The sequence below is a fragment of the Cyprinus carpio genome, chromosome A17 (genome assembly GCF_018340385.1).
Source record: "Cyprinus carpio isolate SPL01 chromosome A17, ASM1834038v1, whole genome shotgun sequence".
Taxonomy (NCBI): Eukaryota; Metazoa; Chordata; class Actinopteri; order Cypriniformes; family Cyprinidae; genus Cyprinus; species Cyprinus carpio.
In genome coordinates this window covers 25,338,304-25,359,180 of record NC_056588.1, presented here as the reverse complement: position 1 = coordinate 25,359,180, position 20,877 = coordinate 25,338,304, and the positions used below count along the sequence as shown (strand labels likewise).

Genomic DNA, 20,877 nt, shown 5'->3' with positions numbered 1-20,877 from the left:
CAGTTTCATGAACATCAAACAGACAGACAAACCGAGGGTAAACCTTATCATTCAACTGAACAGTGCGCATCCATTTCAGACATAGCCTGAAAGAATGTGATTTCCTAGAGTATTTTCTTGAACTTCTAAGGTAATATCTATGGTTTGACCCATTTCAGAGGCAGCCAAAATTACAATTAGTCAAGTTCTCTATGAAATTGGCATGCAATGCCGTGCTCAATGTGATATTTCAGTTTTTCATTTTTAATAAATCTGCAAAAATGTCAACAATTCTGTGTTTTTCTGTCAATATGGGGTGCTGTGTGTACATTAATGAGAGAAAAAAAATGAACTTAAAGCATGATTTTAGCAAATGGCTGCAATATAACAAAGAGTGAAAAATTTAAGGGGGTCTGAATACTTTCTGTACCCACTGTAATAATTTTGATGAAATCCGAGAGTTTTCTGACCCTCCGTAGACAGAAACGCAGCTGAAACGTTTAAGGCCAAGGTACGTCGTGGTACTCTTGTGAATGGCTGACGCGGAAGAGAAGACTAGATGAATAAAGTTGTTATTTTTGTTTTCTTTGTGTACAAAAAGTACTCTCGTAGCTTAATAATATTACGGTTGAACCACTGATGTCACATGGACTGTTTTAATGAAGTCCTTACAACCTTTCTGGGCCTTGAACTTGGTAGTTGTGTTGCTGTCTATGGAGGGTCAGAGAGCTCTCGGATTTCATCAAAAATATCTTCATTTGTGAACAAAGGTTTTACAGGTTTAGAACGATTTAAGGGTGAACTATCTCTTTAAATAGACGGTGCACTTTATCTTTAAAAACATATTTTGGCAGAAGAAAATGACAGAAAAAACTGAGCCCCCACATAGCTCCAATAAACTTTACAACCTGTAAATTGCTGAAATGCGATGCACTAACTAACCTCTGCTTAATGCAATGTCCAGACTTAACAAAACCTGATACAGTGTGCTTCTCACTATTCAAACTGATGCTTTCTCATTTGCTTACTCCTCCGTCCTCCATCCCGTGACCTGGAAATCAGTCAAAGTCAGACATCTATAAGGACATCTCAGTTCACTTAATTGCACCATGAAGAATGAGGAGTGAAGAAGCTTCCAGATGAGCAGACTAAAGACCTAAAGGAGTTTGAAATGTTTGTTTTTTAGTTTTTTTTAGAAGCATGTAATGAAGGGAGATTTAGTTTAATACCCCTGACAAAAAATAATACAGTAGCATGTGTGGCAGTAAGGAATGCTTGTACCATGATATTTGCATGGCACTCTGTTTCCTATCTAAACAGTAACATAGTACTTTTTGATGCTTTGTTGTATGTAACATATATAATGTGTGAAGAGTAACATCGGCAGTCGAGTGAAGATTTACGTACATGGTGTGTGTGAGACACATTTGTAGTTGTTAATCACTGTTAACACCTGCGATAAACCATACGAGTAGATCTATGTGATAGCAATTAAAAAAATAAATCTCTGTCTTGTTGTTCATGTGTATCATGTGTTGTGAAGAGTTTGGACGTTGTGTTTACAAGAAAAGGGACATATAATATGAGCTGCAGCCCAAAACATATCAGCCCATGTCTGTTTAACGATTAAATGATTAAATTCTGTTGTTAACTCTTTGACACTGACACACATTGGATGCACATTGGCTGTTTAAGAAATTCATAATAAATATTAATAAAGCAAGATTTGTTGAAATATGTGAAATGCATAATTTGTTTAAAATGCAATGATAAAAAAAAATACAGATGTGTAAAGAAACAGATTGATTTGGGAGAAATTTAAACATGCATTTTATTTTTTTTTTTTTTTTTTTTTATTTTTATTTATTTATTTTTTTTAAAGAAACACTTCTGCATATACACCCGTGTACTGTAACCTTGCTACTATATGAGCTTCACCAAATTTTGTAGACAGCAGTCAGGGCTGGTGCTGGCAAGAAGTAACAGAAAAAAATAGATTTGTCCAAATGTTGTGAAGATATAAGCAATTTAAATCATTCATTTCTGGTACTGATTTTCCTCCTGACGCCTATGTACAAACTTGATAAACACAGACCACAGGACTTTCTGGGGTAAAATTGGTATGCATCTTCTTTGGTGGACATCATAACATATCCTCTAATATGACTTGGCTATGTTAAATAAATAAATAAATCAATAAAATAGCCAGCCAATCAAATTTCAATGGCTAATGATATTAAATCAGAATGGAATCTTCTGTGCACAAAAATCCAAATTTCTCAAAACTTGAAAAACATGTGGAAGGAAACATGCTTAGTTTCATGAATATCTGATGTTCAGGGTGCTGACAGTGAACTCTAAGCTATCAGTCATTTCATCTGACAGATGCTGTAAGACTCATGTTGTCCACTAGAGATGATAAGAAATCTTGAGTCTAATCTGAACCTGTTTATTTGTACACTATGGTGCTCTGACAATATAGTTTTATATAATAAGAAAAAACCTGTCTCTTATTCGTCTCTTAAGATAGATGTCAGACTCTGTCCCGTGTTTTGTCTGTGTTTTGCTCATGTTGTTCTATGATTTGATTCCAGGTGTTCCCCGTTTGTCTTTATTAGTCCGAGGTGTTCCTCGTCCTCCCCTTATCAAGTCCTGTATAAATAGTGTTCTCAGTTTCTAGTTCTCTGTCTGGCATTGTTTATGTCATCCCTGTGTGCTACATGTGAGTCTCTGCTATATGTCACTTAAACTCCTTGTATCTGGACTCCTGGTCTCCTCGTTCCTTGCTACGTGTTCCTGTGCTGTAGCAGCCCATGACAGAATACCGAGCGGTGATCTACCCTATGTTTTATTTTCCTGTTTTTCTTTTGGTTTTTTCGATGGATCCCCTCAACCATTTATGTGCATTTCATCAGAATGGCTGGTCACTGGAGGAGTAGGTTCAAGAATTCCTCCCCTGCTCTCGGCAGGTTTCCCTGGACCGGTGGAATCTGGTGGACCGTTTCCAGAGTGGTTTGGATGAGGGGATTGTGCAACGCATGCCACTGGCAGGATCCAGGTGGACCCTGCCAGATTACATCAACCTAGCTAGGCTCGTCAGCTGATCCCGTGTCCTCTCCACCAGCCCAGAGGCATCCCTCAGTAGTCCCCTCCTTCGTCACCCACGCCCGCTGCCGTCCGCAGCTCACCCATGTTCACTGGCTGTTAATATGGCAAGCCAACAGGATAATATGGCAAGCCCAATAAAAATTAATGTGCTAAGCCTGCCAGTCCCAAAACTCACTCCAGTACCAGCTCCTCGGAAGCACATTGATGTGCCTGCTCCTCAAGAGCACTCTCCGGTGCCAACACCATGTAAGCACACTCCTGTTCCCCAGTTCAGCCTATGAGGGGCTCCTTGTCCCCAGTTCAGCCTATGAAGGGACTCTCGATCCCCAGTTCAGCCCAGGAGGGGCTCCTGATCCCCAATTCAGCCCAGGAGTGGCTCACATTCCCGATTATAGCCCACGGAGGGCTCCCAATCCCCAGTCATGCCCAGGAGGGGCACCCGATCCCCAGTGTTCTCGCCTTGGGGGTTATAGCCCACGGAGGCATTTCAGAGGGGCTCCCGATCCCCAGTTCAGCCCACAGAGGGGCTCCCGATCACCAGTTCAAGCCCAGGAGGGGCTCCCGATCACCAGTTCAGCCCACGGAGGGGCTCCCGATCACCAGTTCAAGCCCAGGAGGGGCTCCCGATCCCCAGGAGGGGCTCCCGATCCCCAGTTCTGCCCAGGAGGGGCTCCCGATCCCCAGTTCTGCCCAGGAGGGGCTCCCGATCCCCAGTTCTGCCCAGGGAGGGCTCCCAATCCCCAGTCATGCCCAGGAGGGGCACCCGATCCCCAGTGTTCAGCCCACAGAGGGGCTCCTGATCACCAGTTCAAGCCCAGGAGGGGCTCCCGATCCCCAGTTCAGCCCACGGAGGGGCTCCCGATCACCAGTTCAAGCCGGAGGGGCTCCCGATCACCAGTTCAAGCCCAGGAGGGGCTCCCGATCCCCAGTTCAGCCCACGGAGGGGCTCCCGATCCCCAGTTCAGCCCACGGAGGGGCTCCCGATCACCAGTTCAAGCCCAGGAGGGGCTCACTTTCCCGATTATAGGCCACGGAGGGGTCCCGATCCCCAGTCAAGCCCAGGAGGGGCTCCCGATCCCCAGTTCAGCCCACGGAGGGGCTCCCGATCACCAGTTCAAGCCCAGGAGGGGCTCACTTTCCCGATTATAGGCCACGGAGGGGTCCCAATCCCCAGTCATGCCCAGGGTGGGCTCCCGTCCTGTCCCCAAGTTAAACCCAGTGTCAGCTCCAGCCCCTGAGTGCCCTCAAATGCCTTTTCCCCTAGTTTTCCCCAAGAAAACTTTTCTTTGGGGGGGCCATATGCCCGTGGCTGACCCGGCTAAGGCCACGAAGGAGCCGCCATGGCCTCCCAAGTCTCCTGATCCACTATGCCACCCTTGAATAGGGAGGACTACTGTTCTGTGCCTGTCCTGAAGGACCTCCAGAGCACCCACCACCCCTCCCCATTTTATGTTATACGGTATGAGGACATGCCTTCCGGAGGGGGGCGTGCTGTCAGACTCTGTGATTTGATTCCAGGTGTTCCCCGTTTGTGTTTATTAGTCCTAGGTGTTCCTCATCCTCCCCTTATCAAGTACTGTATAAATAGTGTTCTCAGTTTCTAGTTCGCTGTCCAGTATTGTTTGTCATCCCTTTTTGCTACATGTGATTCCCCGCTATATGTCAATTAAACTCCTTGGATCTTGGCAGTGTATTTATGAAAGTGTTCATAACTTCAAATGAAGTTCACAGGTTGAACGGCCACACCGTTTTTTAACTTCAAAGGATTTTACTAATTTAGATTGACCTATGATGTCCTATAAGATGCAATTCATCTTAATTCTCATGAGTCTTATATCTATATTTGTAAGATTATACTGTAAATAATATCAAACTGAATGAATGGCCTGCATCTGAACATCCTGGTGTAAGGATGACTGGTTAAGCCGTTTGAAAACACATGCCAGTTATTACGCTCCACTCTCTATCCACAGTTCCTTTCCAAAACAAAGGACACAAGAACACCAGTGCATGACTGTATATCCATTTATTCAGCAATCAATGCTCCTTTTGTTCTTTTAATTTGACAAAGAAGTCAAATTTAAAATGTAGAAAAATAAATTATCATAAAATACATCTCCATCAATATAGCACTGGATGTTTTCATGGAAAACTCTAAACATTTAAGAACAATGTGAAAACACTGAGGTATGTGATAACGCCGATGACTGTATATTAAAGCACAACACGAGTCGATAATCTATTGGTATAGTAAACAAACACAAAACCGCAGTCAATTCCACAGAACTTAGCACCAGATCAAACAAATATGGAACTGATACATTTATATATACTATATATGTTATATATATATATATATATATATATTATATATATAGATATCTCGTGCATGCTTTTCAAACCAGAACATAGTTCATATCTGCTCGTAAGATAATTATCCATGCTCTTATATTTGGGCTACATCAAATGTATCTGGAAGAAAGTAAACCCCCGTCCCGCACACATTACACGGATGCAGCCATAAAACAGCTGGCTTCGCACCAACATCACACATCTGGACATCATTACACCGCGATATCCAATAGATATTAAGAACAATATCGTAACATTACATCATCAACGCTTGCATTTATAAGGCAAGAAGGGTGGGAGAGTTGAGAATGTCGACGCTAGTTTCTGCTTTGCTCATGCCACCCTTGCAGCCCTCCAGTCCCTCGGCCAGGGAGTCCAGCTCTGGACAGGCGAAGGTAAATACGGACAGGTAGTTGCTGCAGGTGGGTGTGGATGTGCTCACCACCGGGGTGCTCAAAGGTTCTAGGTCATTGGCCACAGACTTGTAGAGGGTTTCCCAGTCTGTGATGCCCAGCGAGCCGGTCAAGTCGATGTCGGGGACGGAGCGGGCCGTTTCCGCCGAGATCCGGTCGAGAAGCTCGTCCTTGACATCCAGAGAGGGCTCGAGGTCGCACAGACTGACCTCTGCGCTGGAGCACAGCAGGATGTTGGAGTTCCCGGAAATAGCGGTGGATGGTACCGTGGGGATCTCCAAGTCCTGCAGGGAAGCGGCGTCTTGCGGGCTGTCCTCTGGGAGTTTGCTAGCCGTTTCGGGAGTTGGAAGTGGCTGAGGAGACTCTGGAAACAGGCAGTCCAGCTCTTCAGGAAGCTGGCAAAGAGGTTTATGAGAGGCGAGAACATACTCTAGCCTCTCCTTTTCCTTCAGGAGATTCTCAATCTCAGCCTGGAGGGCGGCTTTGTCTTCTTCTAGCTTGTCTGTTTCCTGGAGGAACCAAAAGTAGGATTATTCCACAGATTGAAAGGAAAATCATCATTCGTTTCAAACCTATTTGGCTTAAGGATGCGGTCACATCAGTGCAATTACAGCACAATTTTGCAGGCAAAAAGCTCCATTAATTAAGTGTTGCAATGCATGAAGCACCGCTCTCACAGAAGTCACTTTCAAACCAAGCAGCTTCTGTTGATGATCACTTCGAACCTGCAGCGAGATCTGCATGGAAATCTTTCGCCCCCCCATGCAAAATTTGTGTGGATTATTCTTATTGAAATGATTTCACTTTTGAAAATGATCAGAACAATGGTAAATGTGATCCTGCACTCAAAGAAAGCCTGTAAAAATGGCGCCCAATGTTAATATGAAGGAATTTTATGTATTTTTTTTTTTTTTTTTTTTCAGGTGATTTACCCAAAACTATGAATTATGCATTGCATTGTGTGGTGTTTTAAGGTTGAAGTCCATAAACTTAAGCTACATTTTCTGCCAGGATCTTATCCATTTTTCAAAAGATGTTTTTCCTTACATGGGCTCGTTATGGTCTTCTATGGTTCCATGGAGAACCTTTAACATTGTTGTTAATGCACCATTTTGAAAGTTTGGAGGTCTCTTTTTTATTTTTATTTATTTATTTATTTATTTATTTATTTATTGTTCAAATATCTTCTCATAGCCCAGCTTAATATTTTGAACCAACTATAAGCCATTGGTAGGTGAACTCGCCTAAAAATTGTAAATATCCCGACCTGCCCGACCAGCAAATCAACCAATGACATGAGTCTGGGATTTCAGTCTTTCTAGAGTTATACACTTCACCTTTAAAACTGAATCCGTTCTCACGCCATGCCATCACACGGCTTTGGAAGCCTTGGGCAATGGCGCAAAAGCGCATCGTATGGATTACTTTTTTAATAGTGGGTGAGTAAACAGAGCGAATTTTCATTTTTTGGGGGGGAAGAACTGGAGCTTTCAGAATGAAACCTGATGTTGTTGTGGTGTCTGTACTCACTGCCTGGAGGGTGTCGGTGAGTTCTCTCCGTCTGTTGCGACACTTCGCTGCAGCCATTTTATTCCTCTCTCTCCTGATCCTCTTCTTCTCCTCTTCCTCCGGAGAGAGCTAGTCAAAGCAAAGACGAATTGCACTTATTACCATCTCGAAGAATCCATGCATGCCTTGCAGAAACGCTATCGCCAGTTCACCCCAAACGCGTCTTTCTCTGCAATGCGTCTAAAAATAGTCTATTGTTGCAGACTTGCTGTGACCTGAATATAAAGTGGATGCTGCTGGTCTAGGCAACATGCCAAAGCAAGAACTGCATCCCCATCAATCCCGGGCTCATGCTTCACAGACGATCACGCGCGCCAAACATGATGCAGCAAATGCAGAACAGTACCTGCTCGCTCTTGCTCTTTCTGGCAGCGCATTTCCCCTTGTTCCCAGCTGGCTTGCTCTTTGCCGGTTCACTGCTCTCGGCTCTGCCCAGACACGGAGACACAGACGTGATGATGGTCGGCTGGACCATCCACTGCAGGTCAGGCGTGCTGGAGATCGCGGTGACCGTCGGAACGAACGAGCCCTGTAATGGCGATGGAAATATGCAATTACAGCTATATAAACTCAACACTGCTTTATGTGCATCTGGACAACCAGGTTTCAAACATCAGTCTTGTAATTCACCGTACCTTGTACTGTTACGCGTTTTTTACTTAACACTTAAGACGCTTTCTTTAAATACGCTCGAGCGTCTAAAAATAGTCTCCCGATCAATATTTAACTTTTTCATTGTCTCTGACGTCAATGCTTACGCAGGACTGCTGTGGGCTCTCCTCAATGGATTTATTTTTCTCAATGAACAGCTGCATTTACACAGTGCTTTACCATCTTTCACTGCATTGCAAAGGATGCGCGACAAAACATCACATTCAACATCAGATAAACATGAAGCACACGCACTGCAAGAGTGTGCTATTCTAAATCTTGTGAATATTACTATTTAGGATGATAATAAGTATTTTTCAGAATAAGAAACAATGGCCTCCAGAAACACACATTTGCATTATATATTAGCAGTTAATCACAATGCACAGCAGTGTTATATTGTGATGTAACGCATGAAAGTGGAAGCATCTGTCGGTCATCCCTCTACCTGTGTGCTGCTGTCCATCGGGGCGTCGGAAGCCTGGTCCCCAGCAGAAGAGCACGAGGAGTCCGGATCAGTCTTCTTCGGAAACATTTCTCCAGCGCGCGCACGGACAAAACAATCGAGTGGATCCCAGCTTCTCTGCTCCAGATGCGTCGCCTCGCTCTCTCCAGGTTTATAAACCTGGCCAGTGACACTCAGCTCCGCGAGCGCCTATTTATAGTCCGGCTGAATTTCATGAATGAAACGGGCCGTACCATTCCGCACGCGGGGAAACCTGCGCTGTCTGAGCACATTCGCGCACACTATTATCGTTTAATCCATACTGAACTAAAACGTCGACTGAAACAGAGGTTATTGTAGTAAAGCCGCGCGCAGGGAATCGATAACCCCTGTGAGGACGAAATGTGGTCCGTGCCACATTTTCATTCATAAAGTTCTGACGGACCCTGATATGCATAAAGACATGCATAACGTCCTTATAAATAATGTATAACTTATGCATATGACGTATTTTAGAACGAGATCATTTCATGATGCTCACCTGAATATTCGACACTATATTTTGATCTGATCAGGTCTTATGTTGTCATGTTATGTATAATTATAATGTATATTATATCATCTAGGCGTATAGCCTATGTCATGTATAATTCAGCTACAAAGTAGCCTATGTGAAAATTAGGCAGTGAAAGAAAGACAAAACGGATATTGGACCAATTCAATGTTTTTTATTATTATTATTATTTTATTTTTTTTATCAATGATTATATATTTCGTTAATGCGTGTTGCAGTCGCCTTTAATTAAATGTATATTTAATGTGCCGTCTCTTTCTCCTGACCCCTCCAGTCTCAGCATCTGCACCTGTTCACGCGTCACGCAGTGACGTAACACTGCCTAACCGGAAAATGCCCATATAAGGATAACTACGTGTTGGGATTCCAGTGCTGAGCGTGTGTCTGGGCTGAAGCGGCTGCTGCTGCTTTGTGTTTTGTGCAATGCATTTGCGTTTTCCTCTGGAAAGGGCGTTTGGACTCCTGTCAGTAGCACAAATGCGCATGGCATAACTAAGCTGGAAAGGTGCCATTTAGCCTACATAGTGTGTAACAGATGATGGCATTATGACATTATTTTCCCAGTGAACCACAAATGTAGCCTATATATGTGGAAAGGTATTTGTGTAATTTGTGTGTGTATACACACATGATTTTACAGCATGTTTTTCTTTAAATGCCAAATGCTGATGTGTTCTATCCTTCTGTTATTCAGCTATTATTGAAGTAACCCAGAACATCTCGGAAGCTATAGGCTATTATGGCATTAAATTAAAAAATGGTAGATTATTATCTTTATTTAGAATGAATGAATGCGTAGCTTATGATGTAAAAATCTGATGATGAAGCAGCTCTTTTTAGTACAATTCGGTATATTCACATATAGCTTAGGCTAAATATAAGGCTGTACTCTTATATTACAAGGTAATTTTTAATTACCTTTGATAATGTAATTCCATCATTACTGTATGTAAATTAATATCAATGCGGCTTTCAGTCGAAAATGTATAACGCAGAACTGATGAGTTTGGACGGCGGCTGGTTTGTGTCTGCATTTCGTCAACACCAGACCACTGGAGAATTATATGCATGAGAATTTTATAGGCTAGTGAGATATTCATTATGTCTGTTTCAGTGTAAGTGCAAGCATGCGCACCGAGCACGCGCTCAGGGAACCTCACAGGCGCAGCGCGTTCACGAAGAACGCGGTCGAGTCCGTTTTAGGATTGTTGGGTATTCTCTCTCTCTCTCTCTCCTGCTCCTCTCTGGAGACAGTGTTTAAAATAAAACTGTTGGGAACTGTAGTCCATTTGTAGTCCATACGGATAGTCCAACTGACTGTATCCGTATAATATGAACTGTTAGCAAAATCACACCATATGAGCCTCTCTACAGAGACACAGAATACAAGGTATAGAATGTACATTATAAAATTAATTAATAACTAATGACACCTGTATCAAGTGAAGCACAGCGCTGTGAGCCTACTACAACCTGATAACATGAAAATGTCATTCAGGGGAATTTCAGGGTTGTGAAACAATCAGAATCAAAGAACTCATGTCTCTCGAGAGTGAGTGTAATTTGAATTGAACTGGACAAGAAGTTAATGAACGGAAAAAGGAATGAACTGAATTTCAAAAAGTGGCCCTGGACCATAAATGACTGGCATTCTCTTTGCATTATAATTCGTCTTTCCTAGTGTTTATGGCAAATAGTAAATCATTTTTAAGAATTTTTACGAGGGACAGTTTAATATCACTAAAGCTTATCATCAGTCCATATGACACAGTGCTCTGGTATCGCCTTGAATAGTGCAGAATGCATGCCTTTCTATTGGTCATATACAGTATTTGTCCTTTTGCAGGCGCCCCAGTTGTGGAAAAGAGTAAACTAATTATTTTGATGATGAAAAATACAGTAAACAGTACTGTGAAATATATAATGTTACAATTTAAAATAGCTGTCTTCTGTGCCAATATATATTAAACTGTAATTTATTTCTGTGATGTGCAGCTGTATTTTCAGCATCATTACTCCAGTCTTCAGTGTCACATGATCTTCAGAAATCATTCTTATATGATGATTTGCTGCTCAAGAAATATTTCTGATTATTATCAGTGTTGAAAACATTTGTGCTGCACAATATTTTTGTGGAAAATGTGATACCATTCAGTCTTGGGTAAGATTAAACATATAAATTAATATTTTTCTTCCACAGGGTTGCACTAAATCGATTTAAGTGACAGTAAAGATATTTATACTTATAACAAAGTACATATATTTCAAATAAATGCTGTTCTTTAACTGAGAACCATTATACCAATAATAAAAACCATTATTAATAATTAATTAATAATATTAATAACTTATAATTAGGCAGCATTAAAATGATTTCTGAAAGGAAACTAAAGACTGGAGTAATGAAGCTGAGAATTCAGCTTTGATCACAGAAATAAACTAAAATTCTAAAATTTCCTAAATAGAAAACCACTATTTTAAGGTTAATATTTCATAATATTATTGTTTCTGTATTTTTGATCAAATAAATTCAATCTTCTTTCAAAAAAATAAATAAAAAGCCTTAATTATTTCAAAGTTTTAACCACCAGTGTATATAAAATAATGCATGTGATTATTTAATTAATAAGCAAATTATATTTTTATTAGGCCTATTATATAAATCAATGGCCAGTCTGCCACTGGCTCACAATCTACATGCCTTCAGTCGTCTGACACATGCTTTACATGTCTTTTCACTGCAAATCCTTATTAATCTATTAAAGTAAAGTCAAGAATAACTTTGATATTAAATTATTTGTACTATATTCTCCTATATGAGCCATGATGTCAAATATGACACTTAACAGATCATAATGTATATACACTTTCTTTCTTTCTTTGGTCTAAAGGTTCAATAAACTGTGCCATTAACGAAAGAAAGAAAGAAAGAACACTGATGCCGGAGGAACATTGTTTTGGTTGTGCTTCGGCTCTGCGCGGATGATTTGGTTCAACATCTTATCAGAGCGGATGGACAAAAAATAACGGTTTCTTTGTATTTACAACTGATGATTCATCTGAGGTTTGCTGTTTGATCCAAGTCCAACTTTTTTTCATTAATTTTTTTTTGTCTCTTAACAGCTGTTTCTCTTCCCTGTGATTTGAGTCACGAGCGAATGATGTCTGCAATTTCCCGCGAAATCCGTCCCGACAGCACCACAAGTTTATACCTCCACCTACCAATAAAACATGTTGTCATCATGTCTCTCATGAACATGTGATTGCTCCTCTTCAGATGGCTGAACTCACTAATAATGACAAGTGATATATTAAGCCCTTAGGAAGCACCAGCTTCAGCCATTTGCGATAGTACTGGCGTCATCAAATGGATTCGGTCTCATAGTTGGTGCAGGCATCCATATGGGTGTTTGGGACTTAAAAAAGCTCCTGTAGAAAATAAGCATCCCGTCTAGGCTTTGGAAGCAGACTAGGGGGTGGGGAAAACTCATTTCCTGGAATGTTTGGCTCTTTCACAATACATCCATTCATTCTGGAGTCTTGGTTCTGGGAGAATACCAGACACGCTGCTCGATGTACACATGAAACATAAGAGCAAGACGCATGTTTTATGGACAGTGCAACATCATGATGTACCTTCAGCCAAAAATCTAAATGTAATTTTCTCATTAGAGGAAAAAGGCCTGCAAAGATCCAGTCCTCAAACGGCAAGCTTAGTTTTGTTGATGAAGTGGGATAATTATAGTGTTACTCGTTTCTAAGCAATACTATACTGCTGAAATATGTACACAGCTTTTACATAAACACATGGTTGTACTGTATAGCTGCCAACATGGAACCACAATCCACTGCTAACTGAAAGGAATGGATTGCCCAGACATGAACATTTGCTGAAAATTCAGCCACCCTCAGAACATCCAAGATCAGGATGAGTTTGTTTCTTCATCAGGTTTGTAGAAATGTTGCATTGCATCAGTGTCTCATCAATGGATGCTCTGCAGTGAATGGGTGCCGTCAGAATGAGAGTCCAAACAGCTGATAAAAACATCACAATAATCCCCAAGTAATCCACAGCACTCCAGTCCATCAGTGAACATCTGGAGAAGACAAAAGCTGAAACACATCCAGCATTAAGACGTTTTTAAGTCCATAATCCATAATCCATAATAACACTTCCTCCAGTGAAAAAGTGCATCTCCTGTCATCTCTCACATCAAAATGCATGCATATTACTTCAGAGCTGTTTAAGACTCAGCGCTTGATCTGTGCAGATTTCTCGAATGATTCAGACCAGGAAGCAATATGATATTTAGAGGACTAGTATTTGTTCTTCACACAACCAAACAAAAAAACACTTAAATATAATAATAATTTGGCAGAAAGCAATCAAAAAGTGGGCAGACATGTTCTAGTCACGCTTGCTGCATCTCGTATAACATTGATTGTCCACAAACCAGGAGTGGTGTGATAAAGCTACAAGTGATGCAAGCTGCAGTATCTCCTTCATGTAAAGGAGGTTTCACACTGACAGCATTTCTTAGTGTTGCTGGTTTTCCAATGTACAGTAGCTGTTGGCAATGTGTAATACAGCGACCTCTAGTGATAAATCACCGTGAAAGCACCTGAGTTTAGTGCTAACAGACCAGGAGTGCGTTTCCCAAAAGCTTAGTTAGATAACTGTGGTCGTTAGTTCCATTGAACTCTGTTGGTAACGACTGAATTAGTTGCTTTTGGGAAAGATGGGTCTAATAATTTTAGCCCTGTAATTTACAGCTATAACAGTAGGTCTTTTATAATTTTTTTCTCTGTTTAATATTTTATAAAAATGTCTTTCTTACATATATAATGGATTCAGAGCACTGGATTTTTACTTCCTACTTGCATTTCAAAAAAATTTAATGAATTTGTTTATGTATGTATTAATTTTTTATGATCTTTTTTTTTATTGTATAGGTTTGTGTTTGTGTAAATTTATATTTTAAGACTTTTTTTTTTTTTGAAATGCAAGGAAGTAAAAATCCAGTCAAGGGCCAGAAGAGATCAACCTTATCATTTGTCCCTGATTGTACTTGTTTTTGTGTTTTAGAAGTTTTTAATTGTATTTTTTTGGCTTTTACCATAGATCATCTCATTATTAGACTTTTGTCTAATTGTACATAATGTTTTTCTGAAACTGAAATGGATTAAGCTTGAGCACATACCTCAAATATTACAGAACTTTACTAGAAATAATGCAATATTACTATTATTACTGTGCAGGCGACACATGTAAATGATGTTTTTACTCTGGAAGGACACACTTCCTATACTAATTAATTTTTATTTTCATTTTCATTTATGCATTGTTGATATTAAACTACTAAAAATACATCATGCATAATTTCACAAATCAATGTGGTGAAAATTCAAAAATTATGTTTTAATTTTAGATTTCACATAACTCACTTTTGTATTGCAAGACGATTCTTGTCGACACAAAACTACTATTAATGTATTGCATTTTGAAAAAGAAACAAAAACAATAATGTGTGAATGAAAGCGAAGCCATGATAATACAGAAATCCAGTGAAGAAACAGGGCTGGACATTATATTATTTGTTCCATCAGGAGGAGAGTGTTTTACAGAACACAGAACTCTGAAATTACAGAACAGATGTTATATAATGTCAATTAGAACATTAGGACAGAAAGAAAATAAATAAATTATATAATGTTAATAAATACTAATTGAGTTGTTCTGTCATTAACAAACAACTTTGAAATCCTTAAAGTCTAGTTTGTCGATGGCGTGCTCGTTCCTGAACTCTGCTTTGGTGATTCGTGACTGAGGACTGCATCTGCTGGACTTTAGAGGCCAGACCCTGCAGCTGCCCTCGAACCGTCCCAGCATCAGTGTTCTGCACCCAGCCGACCAGACCCAGCCGCTTTCCTTCTGACTGAAACACACACACACACACACACACACACACACACACACACACACACACACACACACACACACACACACACACTAAAGGTAAAGTGTTGAGAAAGTGAGGAAATGAACTTGGATAAAAAAAAAAAAAAACCAGATGGACTCATCAACACAGCACTGTACAATGCAAAGTGCTCTACATGAAGAAACATGAGGTTGTTGGATGGGAGGGGATCAGAAAACCTTGAAATTCACTTAAAAAAAATAAACTTGATGTACTAAACTATCTAAAACTGAAATGAACTTAAAACAAATAAAAATACAGACATTAAAAAAAATCTAAATCTAAAAATTAAACCGGGTTCCTTTCGATTTCATGTTGAGATTATAATGTGAATTCTGTTTTGAAGGCAGAACTGTGTTCACAGGACAAGATTAGTTTTAAGAAAATAGTCTGGTCAGGACAGGGTGTGGGTTTATGTTTTGTAATACTACACAATTTATTATTCACAATAACTGTTTAATATATATAATTAATAAATATATAATATTATAAATAAATATATAACATATATAAATGAAAATAAAATAAATACTTCTGTTACTGTTTTTGCTGTTTTCCTCTATTTTTTATGTTTCAAAATTGCTCTACTGTTTGAAATATGCTATAAAAAATTAAAAAATAAATAACTTTAGATAGTAATTAATATTTTAAACTACTCATGTCAATATGCACCAGGCTTTTATTGTGTGAACAGTACCATATTGACATATTTCATGAACAATAAGCATATAAAGGGTTCAATGGTTTATACTTTTGACACAGAAATGTCTAAAAGTAATCCACACTTAAACATTTGGCAGACACTTTCAACTTACATTGCATTAAAGATGCACATTAGTATCTATCAGGTATCTATGCATGCTTTCTGCTGATGACTGTGTGATGTTTAAGAGACAGGAACGCCTCTAATATAGACATCACGTGACAACTAGCCCCTGTGCATGATAGGACTTCATTACCTGTGTGTATTTCCGAGAGAACACCCCCTGCACCCTCCCGAACACCTCATAATCTACCGACAGCAGCTCTTCAGAGGACATGACCACCACTGACCTCACAGCATCACCACCTGACCATCACAGTCAGAACCTCCCCAGGCTTTTTTATACACTACAGAATTTTCCTCGACTTCTTAAGACTTTTTCCAAGCAAACCCTGGATATGATTGATATGTCCAGGTTTTCCGTGAGGTGCGCACTGTATAGCCTAATTTACCGGCAGATGGACGATAATAAAAGCCTTTCTGGTTTCTGAATCCGCAATCAAATCGACTTCGCTGGTGTTTCAAACGCAGTTTATTTCACACGTGAAGTAGCATCTTACTGCGTTGCTCATGAGCGGCACATGCGCAGCATCAGCATCATCATCACAGCACGTCGGACATCCGGGGGTTTACGCGATGTCTGACGCGACTGCAGGAAGTTCGTGTTGTCTTGTTTCTAAGCGACGAGTGTAAACACAACTCTTCAAACACTGATTTCACTGAACCGCTTACATTCACAGAAAGCACACGCCGGTAAGTTTGAAACTAAACAGATATTACATTTCTTTAGGATAATGTGCTAATAAGTGCTTATTAAAATGTGCTGATTTAGACAAGAGAGTTAAGAGGATAAGGTAACCTTTTATCACCAGCTGCTTAATCACAGTATACTGAGACATCATCAGTTATGTTTGTATTACAGGTTTTCGATAATAATATGTTTAAACATCCAAATGAGGTTTTATCTAATTAAATATGCACTCATCTGCATATATTTCCAGAGCAGAAATCTGATTATTGGTTAAAGCCAGGTTATAATTCTTGTTTGATTTTGTTGACATATTAGGAGCTAACCTTTTTACAGAGATTTTTATTTATTTGTTTTAGAACTTCATAAATTAGGAAATACTGCCAATGGTCAGAAATAAATAAATAAATAAATAAATAACTGTATGAGATCTGTGGCCAGATGCATAAAAGGTTTAAGCTAGTCTTACAAGTTATTCGACACATTTTATTTTCCTTTAAAACTAGTCATCATTTTTTAAATTCAGTTACATAAAAGCATATATTAAGACATAGATGCTAACTTCATGCAACTGGCCCCAGCAGCTGACTAGCTTTTTTACACCCAATGACCAGGTAATGTAAATATATGCTAGACAGAAGAAACAGAAAACTAATTTATAGCTTATTCATATGTTATATCAGTCCACTGACCACAGGTTGACAGCGCTGTTATTAGACGATCAGCTCCTGCTGAAGCTGTTACAGAGATTTCCACGCTGCGTAAACATGCAAGCGATGCCACGCCATCAATTCACGCAGCATTTCTGGGAAAAAGAGACGGTATCAACAAGACTTCCTTACCTGCACAGAGAGGGCATGAGTGGACAGCGCAGTCCCACAGGAACTCACCACAGCTCCAGACCGCATGCTCTAGAAAACCAAGAGGGAACGACCAGCTCCGCGAGAGAGAGACAACAACCCCGGCAACATCCAGACAACATCCACAGGAAGAATCACATGCATCTGGAGGAGCACAGTGAATACGTCCCTTCACGGAGAGCATCGGACAATATATTCCCTCTGAAACCAGTCCTTCACAAGAGAGCGTACAGCCTGAGTAACGTCACGAAACCAGAACATCACGAGAGACTTTCCTCGTGTTTAACTAACAGACACCAGCAGAAGGTGGTAAGGAAACCAGACGCTCTTAATTCAGACTATGTGACAGGGAGAACAAACCAGACAAAGAGCGACGTGGATCGTGAACAGAGGCTTGAGAAACAAACGTGGCTGTCGAAGGAAATCCACTCGAAAGAGATGATGCTCCAGGAGAAGATCTTCAAAGCAGAGGAGACTCTGAGAAGAGTCCAGAAAGAGAGGAAGGACCGTGCAAAGAGAGATGAGAGGGAGAAAAGATATTCGGAAAAGCTAAAGGAGGACAACAGGTTCTGTAGTAATGGATACGGAGACTGGGATGAGGAAAGAGACAGATATCACAGGGAATTCAGAGATGATATGGAAAGATGGGAGGAGTGGGAGCGAGGGATAAATGGTAGCCAGCTGGAGAGGAGCAAAGAAAGTGCAAAATGGGGACAACCTTTGATGTTAGAGATGGCAAAGGCTCACAAGCTGGAGGAAATGAGCGAGTGGGATGAGTATGAACACACAGCAAAGCACAGGAGCCGGGAAATGAGTAGCGGGCGAAACATGGGATGGGACAATGTCAGAAGAAGAAGGGCGACGCAGAACCTCTATGAAGATGAAGATCACTGCGACGTGAGAAACCCCAATCTATCTGACTCTGTGAGAAGAGACAGATCTGACCTCAAGTGTGAGAGGAGAGAAAATAAAGACGGTTTATATCGACTCGCATCGAAACTCATGAAGGAGGCCGTCCCGGAGACAAACCCCAGACAGAGAGGACCGCGCCTGCAGCAGGTGGAGCTCAGTCTGGAGGAGGATCCGGACGCTGCGCACCAGCTGATCCCGTGTGACGTGTGCCACCGATGCTTCGCACGAGACCGTCTGGAGACGCACATGAGGGTGTGTGAGAACAAGCGGCCTCAGCGCAAGATCTTCGACATGTCACAGTACAGAGCCAAAGGAACAGACCTCGAGGAGTTCATGAAAACCAACAGCAGGAGCAAAACGCCAGAAGTAAGATGATACTTTTAACTCTATCAAGCCTGCTGCTGTGTCATATTTGAGACGCAAATGCTTCTAAATGATCAAGATGAGCAGAATTTTACTGATAGTTCATACTTTTTTTATCCAGTCAAAGCTCTTTAAGTGTAATTGCTTCAGCTTGAGCTTCTCGTGTCAAATCTTGACTGATTTTGATCAAGTAAAGGTCAGAATAACTGCAGTAATATCTCCAGATGAACTCTTACTGGACTTTACTTGATTCTCCATCAATCATGTTTTAGAGTCTCAAATCTGATCATCAGGATCTTTTGAGGAGCATTTGTTCATCTCTCAGTTATCATTGGATTGCATTGCATTATATGTTTGGATCATTTAAATCTCATCTTATTAAGACAGATGATTGAAGATATATGACACTTGATAATTATAGCATCTTATGTCAGTATCTGCTATAAAATTTTAAAGATCTCATTGATTTACATCACAAGCATCAGGATTTTATCATGTGTAAATATCAGCATCTGCACCAAATTGCATATATTTGAGTCTCTGAATAAAACTGAGCTGTTTTTTTCCTCCATATTCCTCCTCTTCTTAAAGGGGTCATATGATGCAATTTAAATTTTGCCTTTCTCTTTGGAGTGTTACAAGCTCTTGGTGCATAAAGAAGATCTGTAAAGTTGCAAAGACTAAAGTCTCAAACCCAAAGAGATATTCTTTATCAAAGTTAAGACTCGTCCACGCCCTACTAAAACGCCTCGTTTAAACACGCCCCCACATCTCTACGTCACGATGTGGGAAGATTTACATAACGCCGCCCAGATGTTCTGGCAATGGGAGGATTTGTATTTTTTATTCTCGATGTTTAAGAAGGTGTAATTTTGTTGTTATGGTTTTTGTTTTGTTGTTGTGGTGAAACTACTTTGTTTGTTCTTCCAAAAGAGGACAAGACTAGAAATCAGTGGTTAAGTTGTATTTACAACACTGTTCCAGAACAGTTCAACGCAAATATTCAGATGTGTGCATCACATTTTACGGAGGACGAGGACTATATAATACAGTGCAGATGAGACTCACAGCCTGTAAGTACATTTTCATATTTAAATAATTTGCCACTGACGATTCAAACATGAGTTTTGAGCAGTGTAGAGTAGCACTTGTTGTTTGTTGTTTCTCCGATCACAAATGCAGACATGGTTTTATGTTTGCGCGGCGCGATATGCGATATGCATTATAATCAGTAATTATGTCCCCACTGGATGCAACAAATGCCTCGTTTATAATAGGTTTTATTGGTTTTGTCTCGTCGTGCCGGGAGATGCATCACAGTATGTTAAGGGGCATTGGTTTTGTGTTGTATGATTGGGGCATTGCATCACAGACAACGCACTGGATAGCTGGCCAATCAAAGCACACCTCGCTTTTCAGAACGATGAGCTTTGTAAAAAATGATGCGTTCAGAAGGCAGGGCATAGAGGAGAAACTATGATGTACAGTATGTGGAAAATAATGTTTTTTTTTTTTTAACCTTAAACCACATAAACACATTTCATTACACCAAATACACAAAATAATGTTCTTTTTTAACAACATCATATGACCCCTTATGATAGTGTGAGGAACAGATTCAAATGTAATGACAGTAATTTAACAGCATATTCATATACATTTTAACATTGCTCTCGGAAAATATACACTGTCATGATGTTATTTGTCATCTGCAATTTCCTAAAGGCCTATTTGTGTTTTGTGGTAATTTTTGCTTCATAACACCGCTTTTCTGTGTACTAGCCGTGTCTTTACTACCGATGTCTTACTGTTTTTATCCCCAGCTCAAGAAGAATAATTGGCGGCAGAAACATGAGGCCTTCATTCAAACCATGCGTCAGGGTCGAGGAAGTGTGCCGCCACAGTCCGGCTTGAATCTGAACTCAGAATATGTTAGCTGCCCTCACTGTGGCCGCAGATTTGCCCCAGGCCCGGCAGAGAGACACATCCCAAAGTGCCAGAACATCAAGAGCAGACCACCACCTCCCAAACAACCGCACAGCGCCACCAGGAGGAAGATCACGCAGTGACTCTCTGTTAGCAGACACATGCAACTTCAGAGCAGTCTGACAATTTTAGTGTGAAATGTCATGCTGTGTGCTTATTCAAAACAACTTTGTCTG

General features: G+C 40.5%; 2 protein-coding genes and 1 pseudogene across 3 annotated transcripts; 1 reads left to right on the top strand and 2 right to left on the bottom strand.

Annotated features, from left to right (window-relative positions):
- Window positions 1–5,147: 5,147 nt before the first annotated feature.
- LOC109062345 (proto-oncogene c-Fos-like) lies at window positions 5,148–8,786 on the bottom strand. The gene is made up of 4 exons (XM_019079432.2): window positions 8,521–8,786; window positions 7,768–7,950; window positions 7,383–7,490; window positions 5,148–6,361 (listed from the first exon to the last, which is right to left on the bottom strand). Exons 1-4 carry the CDS (start codon window positions 8,605–8,607, stop codon window positions 5,717–5,719), a joined length of 1,023 nt encoding a protein of 340 aa, XP_018934977.1. The 5' UTR covers window positions 8,608–8,786; the 3' UTR covers window positions 5,148–5,716.
- A 5,322-nt stretch (window positions 8,787–14,108) lies between these two features.
- Window positions 14,109–16,333, bottom strand: LOC122148216 (annotated as a pseudogene).
- A 139-nt stretch (window positions 16,334–16,472) lies between these two features.
- LOC109062395 (zinc finger C2HC domain-containing protein 1C-like) lies at window positions 16,473–20,877 on the top strand. Of its 2 annotated transcripts, none has more exons than XM_019079489.2 (3): window positions 16,473–16,585; window positions 17,264–18,718; window positions 20,539–20,877. In XM_019079489.2, exons 2-3 carry the CDS (start codon window positions 17,348–17,350, stop codon window positions 20,782–20,784), a joined length of 1,617 nt encoding a protein of 538 aa, XP_018935034.1. In that variant the 5' UTR covers window positions 16,473–16,585; window positions 17,264–17,347; the 3' UTR covers window positions 20,785–20,877. The 2 variants fall into 2 exon arrangements, with proteins under 2 accessions (XP_018935034.1, XP_018935035.1); XM_019079490.2 differs by lacking the exon at window positions 16,473–16,585 and adding an exon at window positions 16,608–16,686.

What these genes read in the sequence shown, in the direction of transcription:
- LOC109062345 (XM_019079432.2), bottom strand. Translation starts at nt 8,607, where the DNA reads ATGTTTCCGAAGAAGACTGATCCGGACTCCTCGTGCTCTTCTGCTGGG. An exon ending in CGATGGACAGCAGCACACAG is followed by an intron (nt 7,951 to 8,520) that starts GTAGAGGGATGA and finishes TCGCCATTACAG; the next exon opens with GGCTCGTTCGTTCCGACGGT. An exon ending in TCACCGACACCCTCCAGGCA is followed by an intron (nt 6,362 to 7,382) that starts GTGAGTACAGAC and finishes TGGTTCCTCCAG; the next exon opens with GAAACAGACAAGCTAGAAGA.
- LOC109062395 (XM_019079489.2), top strand. Translation starts at nt 17,348, where the DNA reads ATGCAAGCGATGCCACGCCATCAATTCACGCAGCATTTCTGGGAAAAA. An exon ending in GCAGGAGCAAAACGCCAGAA is followed by an intron (nt 18,719 to 20,538) that starts GTAAGATGATAC and finishes TTTTATCCCCAG; the next exon opens with CTCAAGAAGAATAATTGGCG.